This window comes from Lepidothrix coronata, unplaced genomic scaffold (assembly GCF_001604755.1).
Source record: "Lepidothrix coronata isolate B3197 unplaced genomic scaffold, Lepidothrix_coronata-1.0 Scaffold1, whole genome shotgun sequence".
Classification (NCBI taxonomy): Eukaryota; Metazoa; Chordata; class Aves; order Passeriformes; family Pipridae; genus Lepidothrix; species Lepidothrix coronata.
Window position 1 is genome coordinate 1596823 of NW_016690181.1, and position 25269 is coordinate 1622091.

At 40.4% G+C, this 25269-nt stretch overlaps 2 protein-coding genes across 2 annotated transcripts in view; both read left to right on the forward strand.

Moving 5' to 3' along the window:
- LOC108493673 (cytosolic phospholipase A2 epsilon-like) overlaps positions 1 to 15422 on the forward strand; it is a 35239-nt gene extending 19817 nt beyond the window's left edge. The window contains exons 8-22 of the mRNA XM_017807365.1: positions 130 to 172; positions 576 to 639; positions 1555 to 1724; positions 1849 to 1941; positions 2703 to 2740; positions 3895 to 4030; positions 5542 to 5678; positions 6003 to 6228; positions 7736 to 7850; positions 8279 to 8416; positions 10101 to 10208; positions 11307 to 11495; positions 12418 to 12584; positions 13287 to 13473; positions 15157 to 15422. Coding sequence (XP_017662854.1) covers positions 130 to 172; positions 576 to 639; positions 1555 to 1724; positions 1849 to 1941; positions 2703 to 2740; positions 3895 to 4030; positions 5542 to 5678; positions 6003 to 6228; positions 7736 to 7850; positions 8279 to 8416; positions 10101 to 10208; positions 11307 to 11495; positions 12418 to 12584; positions 13287 to 13473; positions 15157 to 15422 — 2077 coding nt within the window. The remainder of the gene's footprint in view (positions 1 to 129; positions 173 to 575; positions 640 to 1554; positions 1725 to 1848; positions 1942 to 2702; positions 2741 to 3894; positions 4031 to 5541; positions 5679 to 6002; positions 6229 to 7735; positions 7851 to 8278; positions 8417 to 10100; positions 10209 to 11306; positions 11496 to 12417; positions 12585 to 13286; positions 13474 to 15156) is intronic.
- Positions 15423 to 19146: 3724 nt separating this feature from the next.
- EHD4 (EH domain containing 4) overlaps positions 19147 to 25269 on the forward strand; it is a 30873-nt gene continuing 24750 nt past the window's right edge. Inside the window, exon 1 of the mRNA XM_017812561.1 lies at positions 19147 to 19395. Coding sequence (XP_017668050.1) covers positions 19160 to 19395 — 236 coding nt within the window. The 5' untranslated portion in view covers positions 19147 to 19159. The remainder of the gene's footprint in view (positions 19396 to 25269) is intronic.

Consider the following 25269-nt stretch of genomic DNA (forward strand, 5'->3'; position numbering starts at 1 on the left):
GGAGACAATAAGAAGGAGCAAATAAAATAATTGTAATAAAAAAATTAAGAAAGAATAGTGTGTCCTGTTCAGGACAATATCCAAAATATATTGTTTGTAAAATACATATTATTTATTCTTGTTTTCTAGCCTGGATCCTCCTGAAACCATCATCACGAATGGAGCAATAGTGGTAAAATATTTGTTTTGTTCTTTTGTGTTCTTTCCCACATCATTCCTTACCCTAGCTGACCATAACATCAGTGACAGAAATGTCCCCACTCTTCATTCTTTAGTGATACTTTCTCTTAGAAGCTTTATCTTTAAGGAGGCCAGCATGATCTTAGAGAAGCTTTCCGACTGTTATGATTTCCCCCTGTTTTGTCCGCATCCACCGAAAATTGCAATGTGTTTAGCAGAGCACCATCTTCCTATGTGACAATGAAGTGAATTCTCACTTTCACTGGATATGGCAAAAGCCTCCAACACAGTTGGCCCCAACATTCAAGCAATGCCCCTGCCAACATCTGCCAGCATGGGTGGTGAGGTGGCTCGATGAGTTTTCTAATTCTCTGTCCCCATCATGCCTACTGTAGTGTCGCGAGGAAGCCTGCTTGGAAGTTCACTTGGACAGCACAATGCAAAAGAAGCATTTTTCAGGTAAGCTTATTAATTGTTTAAATGAATATTACTGATTCTACCCTCTCTAACAAGGCCTAGAAATTGAATCATCAAAATAATAAGGTTTTAATTGATCATATCAAAGATGATTTGTACAAATTCTTCAGTGGATAATGCTACCAGTCCTGCAGCAGGTGTAGGCTCAGGGTTCCAACTTCATGGGGAGCCTTGTGCCAGAGTACAGAAAAAACATCAGGTGCTTGTACAGAAGGTAGCTAGATCCCGAGCTGAGATTCTGGAAACCTCTGCTATAGTGCTGCTAAACCCTGAAGAAGCCTAATTCCTCAGGCACAGTAGTCCATAACCTTAACTTTCCTCAGCATTTCTGTCAGTTCACCTTCTGCATATGCATAGCAACACCTCATTTTTTGCAGGGGTTAGCCACTCAGCAGCTGGCTCCTGCCTGACCCTGATCAAGATCCAGAATCTAGAAGTTCCTCTGCCCACATCCCCTGAGAGGCTGGATCTGGTAGGCAATCTCAGAGCATGTGTAACGCACACTGGCAGGATTAGCTAATTTCTTCATATAAATAGGGTCATCTGCTGCAGAGTAATATCTTATTTTAGGGGACTGAGAGCTTCTTTTGCTCATTGAGATCAGGGTAATTTACAACGCAAAGTACCTGTTTGTATTCATCGTGTCATGATGCAATTGCAACAGAAATGCATCAGTCTTAAATTCAGTGCCATTCACATCACACTCTAATCTGACTTCTTGCTCAGCACATTACAAAGAGATGTTTGGGGTTTGGATCACTTTCAGAAGACAGCTTTCCAAATATAAAACAAGAGAAGGAATTTGTTCAAAGCTACCTTTTGCTTCTTTTTTCCCCCCCGCTCCTTATTTTGCAATTATAAGTAATTTTGTGTGTGCATTTTATCTCATTGTTTTAGAGAATGAGCTAACATTTACAGTGAGAGGATCCTTTGAAGAAAGCCAGACAGTTTCAGTGGGCTGTGACTCCCGCTCCCCTCTCCCAGATCCCACTTTCTTCCACTATGCCAGATACAAGCAACCCTCCCTGGATGTTACACTCACAAAGAAGAGGAAGCTTCCCACCTTTGTACGTTACCCCAGAACATGGTAGAGAACACAGACAGTCCTATGACCTGACATTTACATGTGAGTAGGCAGCAAGAGAAGAACATTTCTGTTTTAACCAAAAAGCACTCCATGCTACTTTTCAGTGTGCTTGTGTGTCATGTGGAGCAAGGAGGAGAAGCATCCCCCTGACAATCCCTTTGAAGTCACTCCCCTCAGAGCGGGAAGTAGTTGGTGAGGTAAGTGTCTACTGGCCATGGGGAATCCTTTATAAGCTTTTTAAAATTGTGATTATCAAGAAGCAGAAACCGAAGACCGCTTCTCTCTTTACAGAGATGGTTGCTTTCTAATCCCCCTTCAATCTAGGGCGATGCATAACGAAGTGAATTATTTGGAGCAAAATAAAATGGGGAATCCGGGGACAAGGGGGAGAAGGGAAATGTCAAGGCTTTTTCTCATGCTCCTTCTATTCTCCATGTGCTTAACCAGGCTGAAATTCACTGGGAGCCACTGGGAAGAGGGGTGAGGCTGCAGCCTGGTACACTGCTACAAGAGGCAACCCATGCCACAAGTCTGGGGTGCTCAGACTTTTTGTCTTCCCCTTGTATCTGACATTGTTATGTGAGAGGACGTAGTTTCAAGGTTTCAAAGTTTAGTGGTGGACTCTTCCGGGGAGGTGAGGTGTAGCACTGCAGCTCTTCTGTTACTTATTTGTGTAGCAAACTAGTACCAGCACAAGCTACACCTGAGTTTCATAACAGAGAGAAGATGTGGACTACAGATGATAGTACTAAAGCCTTAATGTGTTAAATCTGTGCACATTCTCGGTACTAGTGAAACCCTGAGAGGAGAGCCTATCTTCTCAATTTCAGTTGACTGAGATTCAGAGCTTCGTAGCTGTAATGATGACCCAAAAGATCTATATCTCAATCTGTATGGGGGAAAAGGACTGTTTTAAACAAAATATCAATATTCATAATTTTATCTTTTTAATTTTCAGCACAGAAAAGTTGATTTGCGCTTTAAGGTGAAAAAATGGTAAGACATCTCCTTAGTTCTTTGTATTCAGGTAGCTGTCAATCAAGTTCCAATTCCTTTGTTACTGATTTTGTGTCCTGAATGATGGTTTATCCTCATTTCAGACTATAAAATAAAATTAACTCAGTACACAACACAAAAATTTTCAACAGTTGTGAATTTATGTGATGGGACAGTGAGTTAAGAAAAGGTTCTATAAAGAAGACATCAATTTTCTATTCATATTGTGCTGCAATCAATATTATATGGTATAGGCCACTCTGATACCTCTAAATTTATTGCCAAATTCAGATTTTCAATAAAAGCATCATTTCAAAACTAATTGAAAGAAACATTTCTGTTTCCCAAGGGGTTTTTTAAACTGTTTTCTTTCACTAAAGGACCAAAATCAGAGTGCTCTACGATATGAAAAAAATTGAAATAATCAATGTACCTCCATTTATTTTTTTTTCAATGTGTACTCAAAGAGATAAATGCAAATAAACTCAATCAAGTGATGCTTATTTCTAAACCAAGGAAACACATTGTGTATTTTGGAATATGGTTAAGGCCTTAGTAAAATATATAAGATGAATATGTTGCATTGTGTACCACATTGTAATGGAAGAGAACTTCCAAAAAAGCAGGTATGTCTTCCATCATGCTGTTTATTTTCAGTAAATATGCTGAGATATACATACCATTTACAGCAGTAATTTAAAAACTTCCTTACCACACTTAAAAAGAATTTTCATAGCAGCTTCCAAACTACAAAAGTAGTGCTTATAAATATAGCAAACCCATCTGATTGTGTAAATCTACAACTTCAGTACACATTTCACAGGTATCAGTGGAAGTTTGCACAACTTTTAAAAGCCACCTTTAAAACACTGCCCTCTGCAGGCTTCTGAATTCATGTTTGAAAAGGAACAATTATGTTATATGTAGCTATATTTAATTTCAGGTACCTTTGGCGAGGAGGAAGAAAAAAGAAAACCCCTCAATTCAAAGAAAGATGGACTATTTTTTCCAAGAACAAACTAGAACATTTAATATCTTTCTGCTTTGCTTTATATAGACCTGGTAATGAAGGCATGTCTATTTATGAAGTAGAAGAAATTAAAATGCTGATATAAAATACAAATGTCATGTAAGACACTTGATACTTGTTCCAGTCAGGAAGACCTAGATGTACGCCTGGGGTTTGACCTGTGTGTCCAGGAACGGGATTTCATTTGCAAGAGGAAGAAGGTGGTTGCAGCTGCTTTGAAGGACATTCTCCAGCTGGAAGAGAACTTGCAGGATGATGAGGTGCCTGAGACATAGTTATTCTCTGCTTTCTCTGCAGATGAGTGTCAAAACATATCACTGATGTTTACATTTTCCTGGACACAGTGTACAGTTTCATGTACAAGCTATGGCTGACTTCTTTTTTCTGTGGCTGATTTCTTTATTTTAGGGAAGAAATGAGTACTCATAGGAAACAATAATAAAAACCTTGTAGCCCTGTTGCTACAGAATCTAGCCTTGTGTTCACTAGCAGTCTGCACCATAATGCTGAGAAGGGCGAAGTGCTCTCAGAACCTAAGCCAAATCTTCTTTTAGGCCCCATAGGCATCTCAGCCAGATCTAAACTGTTGATTCAGCACTTCATTCCCTCACAGTTAAAACTGGACTTCATTTTGTTTATCTTTTGTGCCAGCATTTACGTTCCTGTTGTGTAAGCCCAGCACGCTGCCAGTTTGACTTCATCACCTGCTGTAGCCTCTGCTTGCTTGACAAAGGGGATTAATAACAGGGGTTCCAAGGCAGGAGGAAATCAGGTTTCTCTTTTTTAGTTGTGTGCCCACGACTGCAGTGTGAAGCCTTAACTCAAATGCGGAGATGACAAATTTTCCTCATTTTGACCTAAACTGGGTTTAGCTCTTTTTGCACAGCTGGACCTTTCAGACACAAGACCTTGCTTTGAAATTCCAGCACTAAGCTATGGACCATTTCCTTCCCCTCAGATGTAGAGGCACCCATACTTCCCTGCAGAACAATCACTCTAGATTCTCCTGATGATTTGTACATGAGACTAATTCACCCCAGTGCATGGTAGCTGACTTTACTGTTAATGCAGCCAATTTATATTCACAAATTAATTCTTTTTCTAAGACTATCAGTCCCTGGGTTTCTGTATGATCACAGAAAGAAGTAATTGCAGCTCACTTGCATACCTAGTATTGTATGTACGCATGTGGCAGGTGGAGTGAATATTGCTTCTCTTTCCCTACAGTAATTGTAAAAGGAGATGGCATCACCAGCCTCTGGTCTCAGGTGTTCTGAACTGCTCTGTGCTCTTAAATCCATCAGTCATGACACCTCTAGTATGGCCTGTGAAATAACTATACAGTAGTAGAAACTGACCTTAGCAAACTTCAGGAAAAGAGAGGTTATTACTGCTCACATGGAAACTGTGAGATAGCACCGATGTTTTCTGGTCTATTGCATCCGATAAAAGTCTGACTCAGATGGTAGGAGGTACCATTTCCTCTAGTTTTTTTGGCCAGCCTGTGTTAATAATTTTACAATAGAGCACTGAAAATGTGATGTTTGAGAAGATGGATTTCATGTTCTAATGCACAGCTGCATGCCAGAGGAAATATGAAGTATTTCTTACTCCTTATATGCCCCATTATTAATTCAGGTTTTTCTTCACCTTGGACTGCTGGCATGCAGAATCTTTACTACTTTATCAGTGCTGTAACTTTCTAACCAAAGATGTCTCTCTCCCTTCTTAGATCGTGCCACTAAATGCATGTATTTTTGGGATTGAACAGGTACCTGTGGTGGCAATCATGACAACAGGTGGTGGAACCAGAGCTCTGACAGCCATGTATGCTCACCTTCTCAGTGTACAGGAAATGAGTGTCTTGGACTGTGTCTCATACATCACTGGTTTATCTGGTACAACATGGTAAGACCAAGATATGCAAAGTTGTCACAGGAATTTTCTATATATGACATCAAGAAGTGATCTGAAGAGTTGTATGATCTTTACTATCAAGAAAGGGCTTTCTTTTTCTGCTGTGGCATTTTTTTGTTTCTTCCAGTGAATATTTTCCCACATTTGGAATTAATTAAATACGTGGATGGTACCACATACATGGTGTTTTTTCATGTGAATTAAGACATAATACACAAGCCTCCATAACTTCACAAAGCTCTGCTTCATAACTCACAGTAACTCACACTTTCCTTGTGGTTTTTTGTTTTGTTTTGTTTTGTTTTTCTTTTTCAGGACCATGTCAAACTTGTATGAAGATCCTAACTGGTCCCAAAAGGATCTTAAGGAAACAGTCAATGATGCCCGAAAGCATGTACTCAAAAATAAGTTTCTTACTTGTTTTGCAACTGATCGTTTGAAATACTATTTGAAGGAGTTGTGCCAGAGGAAACAGGAAGGACACCAGCTATGTTTCACGGATCTATGGGGACTCATCATTGAAGCCATGTTTCATGACAAGGTACAATAACAGCACCTTTCTCTTCAGATTTGAATATTTAGTGAATACAACAGTGAGGGAAGACAGTAAATCAAAAATTAGTTGAGATTGAAGGGGATCTCTGGAGTTCATCTTGTTCAAACAGGACCAGAAAGGGCAGGCTACCCTGAACCATGGGCTTTGAATATCTCCTCAGGTGAAGACTCCACAACTTCTCTGGGCAACATATGTTTGACCACCCTTACAGAAAGGGGTTTTTTTTCTGACTTGTTTGTTTTTCATATAGATTATGGAGAGGGACTTTTCACAAGGGCATGTAGTGATAGGACAAGGGGAAATGGCCTTAAGCTGAAGGAGGGTAGGTTTAGATTAGATATTAGGAAGAAATTCTTTACTATAAGGGTAGTGAGGCACTGGAACAGGTTGCCCAGAGAGGTTGTGGACTCCCTGTCCCTGGAGGTGTTTAAGACCAGTCTGGGTGGGCCTCTGAGCAACCTGGTCTAGTGCAAGGTGTTCCTGCCTATGGCAGGGAGGTTGGAACTAGATGATCTTTAAGATCCCTTCCAACCCTAAACATTCTATGGTTCTATGAACTCACATGTAAAAATTTAAATGAAAATCCCGCTGTTCTTTTTAAAAAGCTGCACAATATGACGACAAATGAAAATCACAAACCCAAACCCAGTATATCTGAGCTATTAATGGCATTACGCTACCCTGTAAACACTTCCACCAAAAGGCAATATTCAAGCTCTATTTTAATCTTCATTAATATTTCCCTCCCAAAAATATTCCCCTTGTAATATGATTAACCCCACACACATGCACATCACAGTGCTAGACTCCCTCAGCAGGAGGGGGGGTCTCCTCAGCAGGAAGCTGCGAGTGTCTCTGCAATGCCACAGCCCTGTCCCCTGACCAACACAGCCCAAGGGAAGTCTAGTGGCCCTGGTGACATAGCCATACTTCCAAGGGCTGCTCTGGTGAGGAGGAGCACCTTCAATTCTGCTTTGAGAAGGATCTGAACAGAGCATCCTTTCAAACTTTGATTCTACTCCCAAACCATCCTGCCCTTTCTACCCTGCCTGAGTATGCTCTGCAGCAGAAACACTAAGAGTCAAGGCTCACTGAAGACTAACTCTGTTTGAGCCTTGTCTCTGTCACAGGTCTGAGGAAAAAAATGTTTCTCTAGGCAGTCAGGGAAAGTTTTACTCTTTTGAAATTAAATATTTCTGTTCGAAAGAGCTTTTCAAATGTTTCCAGATATTTTTTCTGAAACAAAAATGTGAATAACAACATTTTCTCCCTACCATTGAAATCTCATATATTTTTCAACATATGAACTTAGGACTATTTGTGTGCTCAAGTGCTGGGGCAGGGGAGGGTCATGACACTTTGAACTAAACAGGTGGGGAGCATCCCAGTTGGAGTCTTGTATGCACTGTGTTGTCACCACTCAGGCTTAGATGAAGTGAGAAGCTCTTTGTGTCATCTAACTGTCCTCAGCTACTGTCCTTATTCAAAACAGGAGGACTCCCATAAGCTCACAGATCAGCAGCAGGCACTAAATCAGGGTCAAAATCCCCTGCCCATCTACCTCTCTCTCAATGTGAAGGATAAAATCAGCGACCAAGATTTTAGAGGTAATAATACTCTAGAATTGCATTTAACATTTGTTCCTAATTGGGGTCAATTTAGGATTAGGTGAAGAAATCAATTCAATGCACAAATACACTAAAAGGCCAATCTATTTCAGAGCAGAAATTTAATAGTTAATTTTTTGAAGGCCTTAGTATGTTGATCTTGTATTCAGGATCAAAAGTTGGATGATGGAGGACATTATCTGTATGCATTTCTGTAGAAAGCTTCAGAAAGTTTGTAGAGACATTTAGATGTAAGAGGACAATTGGCTCTTAACGTTTACCACCGTGAAATGTACAGTGAATAAATGTCTTCTTGCAAAGTGTTATTTAGAAAGCAGTCTGTCTTAACCTGGCCAATATCATATGTTTTATTCAAATAATTATACCTCTGATGCTGTAATCAGACTGCCTTGTTCTTTTTCTTTTAGAATGGGTGGAATTCACCCCTTATGAGGTAGGATTCCCAAAATATGGAGCATTCATTCGTGCAGAAGATTTTGGCAGTGAGTTCTTCATGGGTCGTCTCATGAAGAAAATCCCAGAATCCAGAATCTGCTTTTTGGAAGGTGATTTTTTTGTTCTGGGGAAATGTAAAATAATATAATCTGCTCCTGCACAAACCCTTCTTCTGAAATGAAGCAGTTAGTATTTTTTTCATCTGCCAGGAGCAGTATATGGTAAAATATTAGAACTGATAACAGGTTACCATCTGAAGGATTTTTTGTTTTCTCTCTGATTTTATTCAGTTGAACAGATTTACTTGATTTTGTATGTGGTTATGCTTACTGACATGAGGCCTTCGCAATACTTGTATGTCTTTGTCAGCAACAAAACTTGTGTATCATTGCCACTAAGTTAAATCATCAGTTTATTCTGCAACCTGAGTCTCTAAAATACCCACTTTAATCTACAAAGTTCCTGTCACACCTAACCCTGATTAATTCTTAGGATAACACTTCCATTTCAGAGTGCAGATAGTTCATAATATTTGTCTTTTTTCCCTCTTGCACAAGAAAGTGAAAGTAGTAAGGAAATCTTTCTTCCCTTTGTGAAAGCAATCTCTTGCCTCATTGTTCTTCCTACTTCCACCAACTGCATGAAGGAAAAAGGAAGTTTCAGGGGGTTTTTTTGAGAAGTTGAGAGTTTCTGCTTGTGTGGAGATTTCACTATAGCTAGTGGTGAGGTGTAAGGAAGCAACTCAGTATCTTTCTCTCCCTGGCTGCAATTTCAGATAAGGTACTCAGCTTTCCTCTTCTGTGGTCAGAAATGCTGGCAGGTCACCAGCCCCTTCCTACACCTCCCACCTTGGTGCTTTCTTCCTCCCTTCTCTAGAGCAATGCTGGGACATTTCTGCCCCTGTTCCCTGACAGTGAGCTAGAGTTCCTCCCCTCATACAGGCAGTGTCCAGCGACACAATTATTCGAAAGGTTTTCAGCAAATTCCTTTGCACTCCAGCTCCTGAACAAGACAAGGACTGATCATGTAGGTCCTGCGGTCCTTTCCTGCTCAGGTGTGGCCTCTTCCTCCCAAGAGCACCAGGTATAGTTCTGCAGTTTGAAAGGTTCAGGAAGGCGCTGTGGGACACCTGGCATATCCAAGCATATCACATAATGATGTTTTATCAGGCTGATAGACTGCAAATAGGTGTCAGCCTGGACCAGTTAGTAGATGAACTTGAAAATGGAATGCAGATATGCTCCAAATCCTAAAAAATTAGAAGAAAAATCAAAAGACTCATACATTTGCACTTCCTATTTTCAAAACTTTTAAGTTGGTTTCCTCATTCTAAGGGATATTAGCATATGACTCTTGAATGTTTTGTGTTTCATAGCCCTGCATGATAACTGCATACCTGTAACAGGATTATGCTAGAAACAAATGAAACCTTTAGAATCACAAATGCTGGGAACTTGGGGAGTAACAAATGATAAGGACAGATGGAAAATACTAAGATGAACTTGACAAAACGTTACTTGCCATGTAACAAAAATGAATGTGTTAGCAGATATACTAAAAAAACTACCAGCCCTCTTAATATATGCCAATAAATTAGATTCTTCAAATACATTTTGGATTCCTATACCAATTTAGACAGACAGTCCCTTCTATTGGTGCATTAATATAGTATAATGAATTAGTATAGTATAATGAATTACATTTGCTAGAGAATGCAGAAGATACCGAAGGTGAATGAAAATGCTTTCAGGTCTTTATCAGTTTATTTTCTGTCAAATATATCATATGCCACAGGGATCTGGAGCAGTGTATTTTCCTTGAACCTTATGGATGCTTGGTATTTATCTGTTCATTCAGAAGACTTCTGGCACAAATGGACCCAAGACAAAATTACTGACATAGGTGGGTTATTCTTACATGATTATGTTATTTTATTTTCCCTCTCTTCTTTTTATCTCTTTTTATATTTTTTTTCTTATTGTCTGTGCTTCTATTCTCTCACTGAATTTTTCAAGGCCATTTTAGAACATCCTTTTCAGGGATTTCAATTATCCACATGGAAACCAGGAGGAAATTAATACCATGTATTATAGTATGTCAGTCATTTTAGTTGTGTAGAAAAGAACCCATGGAATATGTCACAAAAAAAAGTAAAATAAAAGAGAGAATGGTCCTCTTATGAGATGTTTTCTGAGCACAGGTGCAAAACTAGAGAAAAATATCTCTGTAGAGTAGAAGAGAATAAAAGCCTCCCGTAGCATTCCACAATCTCCCAGTTCTTTTTTCAGAAGTTGAAGTGTGGCATGAAGAATCACAGAAGCAAAAGCAAACGTCATCTTTGCATCTCCGAAGTCTACAAAGCATTGATAGAAACTTCAGTACTACTGGAAGTCACTCCAAATTAGTTATAAGGATTAGACTTGCAAAACATGCTAAAAAGTTAAGAAAGATCTGCAGAGTGGGATTTCAAAGAGAAATACACAAGACAGACATGTTACAGAGAACAAAGATGAGAAGGAAGAGAAGAGTAGCAAAAAAGATTATTTATTTTATCTTCTTGCTCTTGTGGGGTGTAGTTTCTTGTTCGTAAAACAAGGAGCTTACATTTGCTTGTTAGAAACATTAATTATGTTTATGTGGCTGAAAGATTGTGTTTATGTGCCTTTTTATGTGTGTGTCTGAGAAAGAAACTGTAACATGGAGTAGCAAAGGAAGACAAAGTAAATGCAAGATATTTAGTGCATAAAAGAGAAAAGCAATGAAATTTGTAGTAGGCGAGGTGGATTCTTTTGCAGTACGAATAATGTCTTTATCACTGTGAAGTGAGAAGAAGAAAGAGATTTTTCAAAGCTTACTGAAAAACTGATATTCCTGGAAATCCTGGAAATAAAAAGAGAAAGAAGTTACAGTTTTGCCAAACATATTAAACCAAATCATGACTGCATAGATTGACATCAACAATGAAACGGCATACAACAACTGTTGTTCTTTCTTCTGCAGATGACGAAGCCCTATTCCCTACAAGACCAAATGAGCTGGATACTCGAGTGGTTTGCCCCACTGACAGCTTTTCAGACATTTTCCGAGATGTTGCAATGTTACGTCCAGCAGCATCAGAAATCCATAACTTCCTGAAGGGCCTCCAGATGAACAACAACTACCTAGAGAGCGAGTTTTCCAAGTGGAAAGGTATGGTAATAGCACCCTGCTTTGAGTTATTGTTTAAACGATCCTTATGAAAAAGAAACCATGCTTAAAAGATTATCTATCTGACTGCGTTTTTGGTTTGTGCTCATGTTCCGATAATATTTGAAACTGTTTGCACTGATAGCTGAAATTAGGTAGCAGGAGAGGCTTAAAAAATAAGTTCTTAAAAAATTTCATGAAGTTTCATGACCAATAGATGAGAAACATCTCTACCAGTCACTCAGCATATGTCTGCTGATGTGCCAGCCATCCAGCCTGCAAGCTTGTGACGTGGCACTGGTCCCATCAAACGCTGTCTCTTGCCTGGCCAATACTCATGGGATGTGGGATGGAGCCCTATTTCCTGTTACATTTTTAATTGTAAGTAAGATACAACCTTTGTAACAGTATTCCCTCTTATCCAGGTTGGGAATTTTCATAATCAAGATCTTCCAGATCTTCCATGTACCATTGTAGCTCTGTGCCTGTTCTCATAGCAAGCAAGGCACCAAATGTCTTTAGTCTTTAGTGTGTTGAGACAGTGAGATGTCATTTTAATTTGTTCTGCATTAAGAAAAAAAGAAACAAAACAAAACAAAAAAACCCACCAAACCCAAAACACAACCCACCCCCCCTCCAACCTGATCAGAGTCACACCTAAAAGCAGGGGATGGAATTAATGCTGTTTCCCAGAGCCCCAAATCAACCCCTTTTAATCAGAGGAAAGCCAAAGAAATTGCAGAGTAAATAGTGAAAAGAGGAAGCCAGATGAGGAACTGAGAAATGACTGAACTGCACCCATCAGCTATATAGGTAGATCTAAGACCCAAGAAAAGTTAAATTCTCTTTTTGTTAACAATAAACTTTCTTCAGCACCTCCTTTGCATTGAGGTACCTCCTTTGAAAAAATATGTTTCTTTTCTAGACTGTGAGCTTGACACTCAGCCAAACCACCTGACAACAGCAACAGATTACCTCATCCTGATTGATACTGCATTTGCCTTTGCTACCAGTTACCCACCCCTTATGAGACCAGAAAGGAAAGTGGATGTCATTTTGCATTTCAACTACAGTTCAGGCTCTCAGACAGGGGTGAGCCTTGTACATTCTTCTTTATTATTTTTCTGTTTCATCACTGAATTCCCAGAATAGCTGATCCTCTACTCATAGAGTATCTGGGAAGTGTAAATAAGTTAACAACTTACCAAGATTACATATGTTTATTGAACAGTACAAGTGTTATCAGGAAGTAATAATTCAGTAAACTGAATCTTCCCATTTTTACGTGTAAATGGTTTCAGCTGATTTGAAGGCAGTCAGATGTAGAATGAATGAAGCTAAATGCCTTTAAACATTGCCAGGATTTCTTGATGCAATCATACATATTCTTATGCATAAGAAAATATACTCTCAGGACAATACAACTGTAACAATAGAAGGATTTGATGCAGAAGGCCAGATATGCAAATAAATGCAAGAACAGTTTGTATTTAAAAATGTTAAATTCCTTAGGAATAAAGCATCATCTAAAGACAGCTTTTTTCATATCCAAATGTGGCATGTAGATTTTCAAAGACAGGCATTTGGACCCAGATCCATCTCACTTGACTCTGGCCTTCCAGGTCTTGGCTCCATAAACAATCTACATCTAAAGTGGGTATGTGCCATAATATGTCAGTACCTGTCCCTTACCTCACAAATATTCCTAGTGAAATCAGGTTTTGGTCAAATTCAAAGTTCTTCCTGTATATTCTGATGTTTTCTTTCGTTTTGTTTTCCTATTGTGGCAACTAGCCCCTGAAAGAAGCCTCTAAATACTTTGCAAAACAGGGAATTCCATTTCCTAGAAAGGTGCCAGATGATCAGGAAAACCCACATCTGAAGGAATGCTACATTCTTGGTGACCAAGAAAGCCCAGAAACACCAATTGTGGTATTTTTCCCTCTAGTAAATGACACCTTCAGGGAATACAAAGCACCAGGTAAGTTTATTGTTACCCATCACATTAACAGAGGCAGCAGATACCCTCTTTTTCTTTTTCACTGGCCAATATCTGTTCTTCAGATCATGCTGTAAAAACAGACTTGGACTCTCTTTGCTTAGATCTGAACCATATTATGAAACTTAAAATATGTGATTTGTCCTGGACAGTAGAAAAGAAGCTGTGATCAGCCTTTGGCCCATATGCCCCCTTCAGATTTTTTTTTGGCTTTTCATAGGTAGGTTTAGAGTTTACTGAGCAAAAGTATATTCTGTTTATCTGCAGTGGCAGAAATAAGCAGGGTTATTTCCTCTCATACTTGTCATCCTTTCTCATTAAAGAATGCTCTGGGGAATCTAAGGATTTCATTGTTTAAAATAGTTTCCAAGCTCACAGTTAGGCAGATAACCTTGAAAACAAAAGTGCAAACTAGCAAAGTGATGAAAATGTAGCTGTGAGGCATAGTGAAGTGATGAAAATACAACACAGCCATGCTGACAGTTTCTGTTCATTTTAGTGAGTTTTACTTTGAAATTTAAAGAGTTTCAATAGCAACATTGCCAGTCACTTCAAAACAGATTAATTCTAAGTCCTGGTACCATACCTCACATGCCATACTACTCTCTTGGTACCAAAAGTCTCAGATACTCCTCCAGATGCTACAATCCCTAACTCCAGTTAGTGAGTTCACTTCAAAGCCCCACAGTATCCTGAAAGCCTAAAGTTCTAGGTTGGTATATGGTATAATAAATTTAAAATCAAAACAAATGCAGAAAATATTGTCCCACTTGTACCCATCCTTATCCTTTTATTTTAAATAAGTTTAAAAAAATCATATGGTACTTTTGCTTTGTCAATATTCTGAGTTCATTGCATATTCGATGTATACAACTGGGGTTGTGAACAGGATTCAAATAGACTACGGATATTTATGCAGGTACGCACACCATTCTACTCCAGCTTTTTCCAGAGATCAGGTAACTGAAAGGTTAGTTTCTGCAGCTGCACTTTGTAAAGGGAATTAGGGAAAAGAAAAAAGGAGAAAGAACTAGAAGAGTAACTGAGAATTAACTTCTGAGCTGCTCTTCTATAATGCACTCTGTAGAGCTCTTCTAGCTCTGTAGAGCTGCTATGTGAGGGAGTTTGTCTCTCCTCTCCCCGGCAATAATTTCCGGAACTCATAATTTCAGGCTCATCATCTGGGAAAAAAAAACATGCTGTCATGAGGCTCTTGCTGCTGCTGTCTGCTTTGGGAGAAGGGGAGCAAAGAGAGAAAGAGTAATTGCCATTCACTTGCACCTTGGCTAAAAGTGTAGGGTGCTATGGTGGCTGGGAGGCTGCAGCAAGGCAGAGGCTGGCCTGGGAAAGTGTCAGCAAGGAGGGGAACGTGAGGACTATGCTGACAGCTCACTCCAGAGCTAGAGGAGGAGGCAGGGAATCTCACCCTCCTGTGCTCAAAAGAACTATTCTACCTGTTTTGGCATTTCCAAGAGTACCCAGGACAACTCCCACTTGACTCACCACTACGAGCTTCTCCACTCCCTGCTGCCAACCAAATAACCCAGCAATAAAACATCTATGAAGGGGAAATTTTGGGTTGTGATCCGCTATTTTTGCATGCCTGAGAAACACTCAGACACTAACTGTTTTTTTAAATTAACCAAGTCATTGTTTGTCCATTAGGTGTGAAACGGAGTCCCTCAGAGATGGCAGATGGTGATGTTGATGTTGTAAATGCCTGTGGTCCATACTACATAAACAATCTGAGCTATTCAGAGGAAGATTTTGACAAACTTGTTAATCTAAGTTACTACAATGTCCAGAACAACAAAGATTTGATTCTTCAGGCCTTGCATACTGCTGTGGAACGGAAAAAGCAGCATAAGAAAGAGCAACCTCTGCAAAAAGCACCTGATGAGTATGGTATGTGTGTGCCTGACAGAGGGTAACCCAGCATTTGGCTGACTGCCCAGCACTAGGGAATATGAAATAAAATATCTATGAGTCCTGTTAATGAAGAAGAAAATCAATTTTATTAGGAAGTGAAGAAAAGCCAAAGAATGCTAAGAACAGCACTTCATTTGTCATCAAAACTGCTAAAGCTTGCCTGTCAGTGGAGGGAATAAACAGAAAAAAACAGAGCTCTTCCTTAATAAACTGATGCGCTTCCCCTGTTGAAAATCTCAGGATTGTGGCTGGATGAGGCTGTGCTCCATTTGTACTTGCAGAATTGACCTTCTAGACCAGGGCCAAAATGTGTGGACAAAGAAGCATGAAGAAGCTCACACTGACTGTTTGTTCTCTACCTGTGCTATAAAAACAGAGGATTGTCAGTTCAGAAATGCAGCAAAGAACAAAATCCATTGTCTCTAAAATAAAATCAAGAAAGCCATTTGTGAACTAAGGAGACTTTATGTGGCTGTAAATAAATCTTAAATTTATATAATAAACCACATTTTTTGAGTAAGAGTTACAGCAAATAAACATTTTTCATAGCAAATACATGTAAAAGCCATTTCTTTTAGGTGCTTCTTCCTCTTGTAGCAAGACAATTAAATCCAACATGCAGACATTTCATAGCTGTTGAAAAATTATTGAACAAGAAACTGTACCTGCTCCAGACCTTGATGTAAACTGCCCCAGAATCCTGGGAATCCCTTGAGTTTAGGATTACACTTAATACATTTAAGATCCATCTCCACAAGAACCGACTCATGCTAATTTATTTTTTCCAGCTGGATTTAAATGTTACTGATACATAACAAAGGTTTAAAGCTTTAAAATTTTTTGAGACTACTACATTGAAAAGACACAAGAAACACAGACAAAGCAGAGCTAAAATTGTATACCTAATACCACTCATGCAAATGTGATTTTTTTAACTTGCTGTAGAATATTGCAACTGAAGTTAACTAATCATCAGTTTTCAGCTTTCTGGCACTTTGGTTGTGACATTAACATAGCTACAAGGAAGCAGTCTGGTTTTTTTGACAAATCGAATCCCAACTCTCCATTTATTCTTTTTCTAAGTTTTATATTCAGTGCTATTGGTTTATTTATTAGACATCTTGTATCTACAAGCCCATGTTTCCAACAGGCTTCCTCACTCCTCAGTTCTGTTGTAGCATTCTTTGTCAAGAAATCCTGTTGTTGCGGGCCAAAAATGGAATTCTCACAAATTTCTTTGCCCTCAAGGTTGAGGGCCTCCTCCTAGGTGGTGCACAGAAATGTAATCCTTCTCTTTACCACTTGAACACAATTTACACACTGTTTATCACTGTGAACATTTACCTGCATGCTGCCAGATCCCATATAGCTCCTGTATGGACTATACACCCAATATTTATCTCCCATGGAAATAAGAGACAGCAGTCGGGCTGATGAATGCTGGATGTCATCATAATATAGGACAGGACATAGCCAGAGGGCACAGCCAGACCTGGGAATTTGGAAGCACTCCCAGGTTCCCATATACAGTTAGAGCTTTATTGTCTGAAGGGCAAAAATTATTTCACTGACAGCAGGAAGCATCTAGACAGGAACTCTGAAGACAAGCAGAATGAGGTGTGTGAGTGCAAACACTTCCCTGCCCTTTCTGCTGCTTTCCAGCAGACACAAAAGGGTCATGGAGAACAACGAACACTTTATCCCATTTCAAAAAGCTTGCATGAAATAATTACTCGGTACCTCCGTTTTCTATGTTCAACGAGAATACAGAGGAAAATGACAGGGTTGATCAAGGAGCTGGAACTGCTTACACACAAGACACGAATAGATAAGGAATCTGCAACCTAGAAAAAGGACAAGAGGCATCAAGAGCAGAGAAGAGAGACATAGAAAATCTGGAGTGCCCTGTGGAAGATGAACAAACAATGACTGTGCACCTCTCTTCTAAGACCAGACCTGAAGGTAATCAGACAAAACTATCAAGCAGCAGGTAATAAAGTGAAGTTGTTCTGGACACAACATGTAATTAAGTTACAGACTTCGCTAACCCTGGATTTTTTTGTTGATAAAAGTTTATGCATTCAAAAACTGACTGACACATTCACTGGAATAATTTTAGGGACTGAAAAAATACAAAGGTTCTGCATCTGCCTCAGTCCTGCACTGAATCATAAATCTCAGAAACTAAGAGGACAGTCTGAGATAATGCCTGCCCTGTGGGGTATGTGAGGTATGTGACGTTCTCCAGTCACTAAATACTGGATGCAGCAAAGACAAATGGGAAAGCAGTCTCGCTGCACACTGCCGTACTTAAGTTTTCCATAGCTCAATCAGGAGCAGTCAGACCTCTTAAAGATGTGATGATACAAGATTAATTTAAAAGAAATTACTGAAGTAACATGGAGAAGATGTAAGTAACGAGAAGGATAACTTAATTACCTGTGAATTAACCCATAGAGAAATACAATGAAAATGAAAGGAATACAAAACCTAACTATAAAAAGGGGATTTCAAAAAATGAGGAAGCCAGTCAGCACGACCCTACGTGAAATGGTATAAAATCTTTAGACTCAGCATGGAAATTGCAAGAAAAGAGTTGCAAAACATATGCATGGCCCTAAATAAAATGCCAAGCAAGGAACCAAGAAAAGGCAAAGTGGTTAAATGCCCAGGACTGAGAATTGCTAAAGCCTAACATCTGTTCTTTGAGGAACAGCATGGAGAGGAAGGAGGTGGAAAGGGCACATCTAAACCTGCTGATGTATTTAGAAAAGAGCTGGAGCATGTTGAAAAAATGTAGTATTCAATATGGGAATGAGAAGGAAGAGAAATACCTAGCTAAAAATGTGAATCAGTAGATGTGCTGGACCAGCAAAAGGGGAGTTAAATAAGGATGCTTCAAGGGAGCCAAGGCACAAAAGATAACACTCGTGACATAATGTTTGCACACAGATTCAGCAAAAAAATGCCCCTCCATTGTTTGTTTTTTTTTTACAGGGACCCCAAGTTTTTTTTCTTTACATAGTGAGCACAGACAAACTTTCATGTCAGAGAAAAACATATTTGTTTTATTTACTTCTTCAAAGCTTTAGTGAATGTGGTGTTATATTCCACTACAATCTCTTGTAAAATCAGTGGAAAAGGTGATCCTTCCATGTGGCTTAACACGACACTGGACCTAAGATTAAAACTAAAGGCCGTATTGTTACACACGTCCCACAGAAATATTTCAGTGTTATACTAAGATTTTTCACTCTGTTTAAACCAGTTGCCTGATGTCGTAGCTAAACACCACCGCGCTTAGTCACAGACTTCTTTGGCATCCAGAGACAGCAACTATTATCAGAAAAACACGAAAAGTATTTGGGCGATTCTACGTTCAGATCGGAGCTGTCAAAAGCTCTCCGGATTGCATTGCTGAGATTTTAGCGTAGAGGAGAAGCGCGTACAATTAACCTCCGGAGGCGGATTTGTGGCACAAAAATATAATTCTCTGATTATGAAAAAAGTAATAACCCTCAGAAAACTCCAAACCGCACCCGGCACCCAGGGTGTGTACTGCCGGGAGAATGGCCCCGCCCGTCCCCGCCGCTGAGCCGAGCGCGGGTAGCGCCGCTGGCACCGCCCCTGCGCCGGGGCCGGCCCGGCCGTGCCCGCCCCGCTGGCGGCTGCGTGCGCGGGAGGCGCGGCGGCAGTGCGGGGATCGGCAGTGCGAGACGGGAGCGGCGGCGGCGGCGGGATGTTCAGCTGGCTGAGCAAGCAGGGCGGCGGGCGGGAGCGCGCCGGCGGCACCGACCTGGTGCAGACGGTGACCGGCGGGCTGCGGGACCTCTACCTCCGCAAGCTGCTGCCGCTGGAGGAGCACTACCGCTTCCATGAGTTCCACTCGCCCGCCCTGGAGGAGGCGGACTTCGAGAACAAGCCCATGGTGCTGCTGGTGGGGCAGTACAGCACCGGCAAGACCACCTTCATCCGGTAGGCAACCCGCGGCCGGCCCCGCTCGGGGAGCGCCGGCCGGCGCCCTGCGCGCCTCGCCCCCGCCGGCCGCTCGGTCCTCGTCGGTCACCTCCTGCCCGGGGCGTTGCTGCCCTGCGGTTAATCCCTCCCACGCTCTGGCGGCGCTCCCCGCGGCGAGCCCGCCCGTGCGGGGCAGCGGCCGCACGCCTGGCCGCCCACCCGCTGCGCCGAGCCGTGCCGAGCTGCGGGGCGGGCGGCCGGCGCCCCTCCCGAGGAGCGGGGCGTAGCCGAGAGCCTCCGTGCTGTGTCGAGGATGATGCCGCTCCCGAGGCTGTTACATGCTGTATAGCTCGCCGCTAGCTTCCTGTTCAAGAATATTATCTCTGTTTCGTGTTCTTCCGAGAAAGTGTCTACTTCCTCTTTGTTCTTTTAATCTCTAAATTATTTCTATTTCAAAAGAAAACCAGGCACTTCGTATTAAAACGGTATGATTGCACCGGCCGTCACGGACCGTTTAACCTTCTCTCCTTCCCTTTCTTTCCCGAAAGTATTCACGCACAGATTGCATGTGATGATAAAAGAGTAACGTGACAAGAGTTTTGGGCAAAAAGCATAGGGTACCTGGAACGACTCACCACCCCCTCCTCCCCGCCCCCGTCTCTTTATTTTGATCAATGACATTGAAAAAGCAGTATCGCTACTAAGACAGCTTAACAGTGTTGTTCGTGTTGTAGTATTTTCTGTCTTTCCTGTATTCTTTAAGTTTCTTAGAAGCTCATTTTTATGAAGCCGAAGCGTGTCTTGGGTAAGCACAACCTGTGAATACTTTAAGTGTGTTTACCTCTTATGTGCCCCTTACAAATTAATCTAAGGTTATGCCCAACTTTGCAAAAGACACTGACCAGTCAATTGGATCAAATTTTGACTTACGTATATCTGAAGTTCATTATAGTCCTTCTGTAAATTTTACAAATATTTATCTTTCGGTTCCAAAGATTACAGGCAGCCTTGCCATAACAATGTTTTCTTTTTGCAGTGCAAAAGACCTACCTCCTCTCTACACTGAAGAGCAATGTTTACCTTTAATCACCTGAGAGCTTTTCAGATGTTTACAGAACTAATCATGTGTCTTTTCTGGTTTTACAACCAGCTAATTGCAGGCTTGAACTTGGTTCTTTACTGATTATATTACTGAATTCCTGCAAACGCGTAAAGTGGTGTTGCTCAGAGGAATATTTTTAAAATAGAAATATATCTGTAATTAAAAGAAAAGAAACTTCGTTTTAGGATCCCCACATATAGTCACAAGAAGGTGTGTGTTTGTGGGAAGGATGATTTGGATTTTTCTAACATTTCTGTAGCCATACTGATTCATGTTCTTCGTTAAAATTACAGTTGCTTTGTGAGTCTATACATTTCCAGATAAGCATTGTTAGCTGGCTTATGGACAGGGAATAGGGAGAGCATGGGGTGGGAGACAGAACAGTCCCAAATATGTACATACCAGAACCTGTCCTGCCTGTCAGCAGAGTTGCTCTGTCATTTGCAATTCATAGGAAAAAAATTTTCCCTTCCTGTAAGTTTGCCTTGGATGAGAACACAGTTTTATGGACATTCAACTTTTCTGTCCTTTATAGTTGTCCATATTTGACTGGAGTGCAAGTCAATATTGTGCTTAGAAACACTGATATTCCTTGCGGTGCCATTGCGGTATTTTTGGTACTGTTGCTTTGTGAAGAACTTGTTATCACTGTCATCATAAAATACTGAGCAACAGCGTTGACTGGTACTAAGGTACAGTCTGAATGAGAAAAGACGTATAGTTTATTACAGCTATTCCCAGCTTTGTTTTAGCATTGGTCACTGCTGGGCGAAGATGCCCAGAAAAATTTGAGAGATATAAAGTTTTCAAATATGTTTTCTCATGTGTTTTAATAAAATATCTGAAAAAGTGGAGGAGGTGACTTCTACTGTGATGTACCTTTCTCTTCATCCACTCTCTTACCCTTTCTCCTGTCCCTGTTTTTTGTAGGTTGCAGGGTGGTTTAATCCCTTACTGGGTATTGGAGAAGACAGGCATTGACTGTGGAGCCCCTGTCAGTAATAGAACAGCTGTTACTGCTTCTAAAGGACCACAGTCTGACTGCACCATTATCAATATTCATTACCTCAGTGTTATGTATGGAATAGAAAATCATTGGCTTAATCAGCATGAGAAAACGCTCCATTCAAGATAGGCAGCAACTTAGACAATGGTGTCATAGGGACTGTTACTCAAAATCCAGTTTAGAGAAGAAAAAGAAGGGCAAAAAAGAGAAGTTCTTGTATGTTGAGTGCCAAACTTAGATGAAGACATGGGAAAATATTATAATGTCCAGGTCAGCCTGAAATAAATTCCTCCTCTGGTAGGCTGAATTTCCCATGGAAAAAAGTCATACACTCAAGATTGTTATATAATTCTAGGTTTACTATAGATAATTTTTCTTAGATTGAAGTAGAAGACGGTAGTGGGTTTTTTTCCTGCAAACCTTTTAATAAACATTATTTTAAATCTTAAGTAAAACTGCTTTTTGTTCTGATTTCTCCATTTCATAGTCAGGAGGGCATACTACATCTACCTAAGTGTTTACTGTTTGATTTACTTGTGAATGTAACAATTGACTTCAGCTGTCAAATATTCATTTGGGATTTACTGTGATTTAGCCATTATTGTGAGAACTTCACATTTTCATACCTCTGACACATCCATATCCACCCAGTTCCTTCCACTAAGGCTTTATGGAAAACACTGATCTAGCAATGACTGAATATCCTTGGGGATTAAATATGCAAACAAATACTTCCAGGTTTCTAGCAGCTCTTATGTTTTTTCACTTGATGCTGTTTATCCGCTTTGGCACTTGGAACAATGCAGTGAATTCTGCCAGTTTTGCTGTCTAAGGTGTAGTGCAGTGATAGTGTTTTATTCAAGTATTTGACAATGATGATAATTCAAACAAATATATCCACGCCCAAACGTTAATACTTGCCCGATTGTGTTTAATGAAGTGGGAGGATGGTGAGAGTCATTTCCTTATCTTGTGTGTGAGCTATTGGCCACGCAGCTTCTAGAATGGTCTCAAATTCTTCTGGCTGCTTTAGGAAAAAAAATGGGGAAAGGAAGGACAAGAGGGGAGAATTGTAGTGTATGAAAAAGAAATAAAACATAGTCAATGCAAGTTTGTAGTTTTTGACCTTTTTCTTCTAACAGTTAATTAAACTTTTAGTCTAGTAATGTTTACCTTGTCATTAATTTTTCTATTTTAAAAGTGTAAGAGACTGCTGTTTTTGAAGAACTTATCAACACAAGACAAACCAGAAGTAAATTCCTCAGATTGCCAGGCAGTGCTTTTACTTTGCTTACAGGTATTACTCAGAGGTTAAAAATTGTAAACTTCCTGCTATTTAAACTCAGCCAGAGCTGGCTTTTGTGAAAGCACCCTTATTTGTGCATAGTATCTGGAGTCTGCAAGTAGTGTGCAATCACTTTTACAGCTGCATCTATTTCTTCAGGAGTTGGGGGGGGCAGGTTCTTAATTTCTTTGAGTGAAAGCTGTAATTTTTTGATACCAGCTCTACATGAAAACCTTGAGTTGTTTGGAGCAGAATTCTTAAACTAAAGCAAACATCTGCTAGTTTTGCTGTGTTTAAAAACAAGTGGAATATCTGGTGCAGTATGCAGTATGGAGGTGAGCAGACTTATAAAGAAGCCTTGAGTTTGTCTCCCGGTGCATCACAGAGTACCCCTGCTAGTGCTGCTCTGTCCAGCTCACCTGCATTTGTGCGTTAGTATGGCTTAGCTAAAGCATTTAGACTTCAGATGAAGTATCCAGAATTGTGAGTAATCTTTTCTATCTCTGGAACATTGTAAAGTAGTTTCCCCTAGACTGGCAAACTACATCTTGCAAAGAAACATAGATGAATGTTTATTGGCAAAGCAGGAAGGTTATAGCCCAGGTGAAAACAAAGGGAGAAGAGTCAACAGGATGTCTGTTATTTGAACTAGACTGTCTTTGGGACACTGGCTATTTTTAAGCATTCTTCCTGTAAACCTTTTTGAACTCCCTCTCTGCTGAAAATTCCTGAGAAGAGCATGCAACTGCAGATCTGAAAATCCAGGTATTTTCCTGTGTTAATGTAGCCTATGGTGCAAAACCATTGGCAGCTTTTCAGTTTACAGAAGGCTGCTCATACCTTTTGTGTGGGTACTTTTCATGCTGAGAAGTATGATATAGCTTGGTGTGGCTTAGCCCCAGCTTGCAGCCAAGCACCATATAGCCCCTCACACCCATTCCCTGCAGTGGGATGGGGGAGAGAATTGGAAGAGTAAAATTGAGAAAACTTGTGGGTTGAGATAAAGACAGTTCAGTAGGTACAGTAAAAGCAGCACACACAAAGCAAAACAAGGAATTCATTCACGACTTAACACAGGCAGGCAGATGTTCAGCTATTCCAAGGAAAGCAGGGCTCCATCACACATAACAGTGACTTGGGAAGGGAAAATGCTGTCACTCCAAGTGTCTTCTTCTTCCTTCTTCCCTGAGCTTTAGATGCTAAGCACAATGCTGTATGGTATTGAATATCCTTTGGGTCAGTTGGGGTCAGCTGTCCCAGCTGCATCCCCTCCCAACTCTTTGTGCATCCCCAGTCACTTGCTGGTGAGGTGGGGTGAGAAGCAGAAAAGGCCTTGATTCTGTGTAAGTGCTGCTCAGCAGTAATGAAGACATCCGTGTATTATCAAGAGTTTTCAGCACAAATTCAAAGCACAGCCACATACTAGTACCATCCCAGCCAAAACCATCACACTTTGTACAGCCAGTGCTCAAGAATGGGTTTATTTTTGTCTGTACTGATTATTGATGTGCAATTGTAAGCCAGTCTTAATGGAAGATACCTGCCTTGCAGAGTGATTCCTGTCTCTGTTGAATAGCTGTACCAGGCTCAGCATTGTGACTGCTGGGTGGGGCTTGGTATTTGGGAGATCTTGCCTTCCTAAATTGTTATCCAGGAAGCCAGGTTTTTAAAGCTGCATTTGTGTCATTAACTTGGAAGCACCACTGCAGTTCAGTAGCACTTTATTCTTGTTTAGTCATTTCAGTAAGCAGCTAATCTGAATTTACACTATTGAGTTCCAAGCTGCAAATAAAGATGTTGGAAATCCCGAAAGGTGCTCCGCACTTTTAAATGTTTAAATTTTGCAAGTGTTACACGTGCAGCAACTTCATGAGCAGGCCATGAAATTACTCTTTTAGGAATATTGAAGACTGCCATCACTGACTGTGGATAACCATGCCTAACAGGTTCATAAGCTTATGATGCATAGCAATTATCCTGTTACCCTGGATGTGTCTTCTCCTGCACTCAGAACCCACCATATAGTTTTCTTTGACCTGGAATCTGGAACTTAACTCATGTGTGTTTGATTCAGTACAATGTTCTTTACTGCTGCTGTGGGAGCTTCTTGTTGTATGTGTTGTCACCTTATGAGTTGCTGCCTCTGTTAGTAGAAGTCTGGGAATGACAATTTGTATCAAGAGAAGAATTTATTTACCAGTCTCATAGAGATCCTTTCTCTTTTAAAAGAAGGACAATGAGGAAGAGGAGAATTAAGAGACTTTGAAATAGAACATTTTATCATGGCAAGTTAAAAATCTTATTTTAGAAGATGAAAGTATAATTGATCTTTCAAAATCAAAGTTGTGGATAACTCCTGTCTGGAAAATTATACTGGCTCCTACGAGTTAGCCTTGGTGTCCTGTTTTGGAGAACTCTAGTCTGCAATGATGCTCTGTGAAGAGGCAGGAACACACTTTTGTGTTTCAGGTGTTCCCCTGTTTGCTAGAACACTTGTCC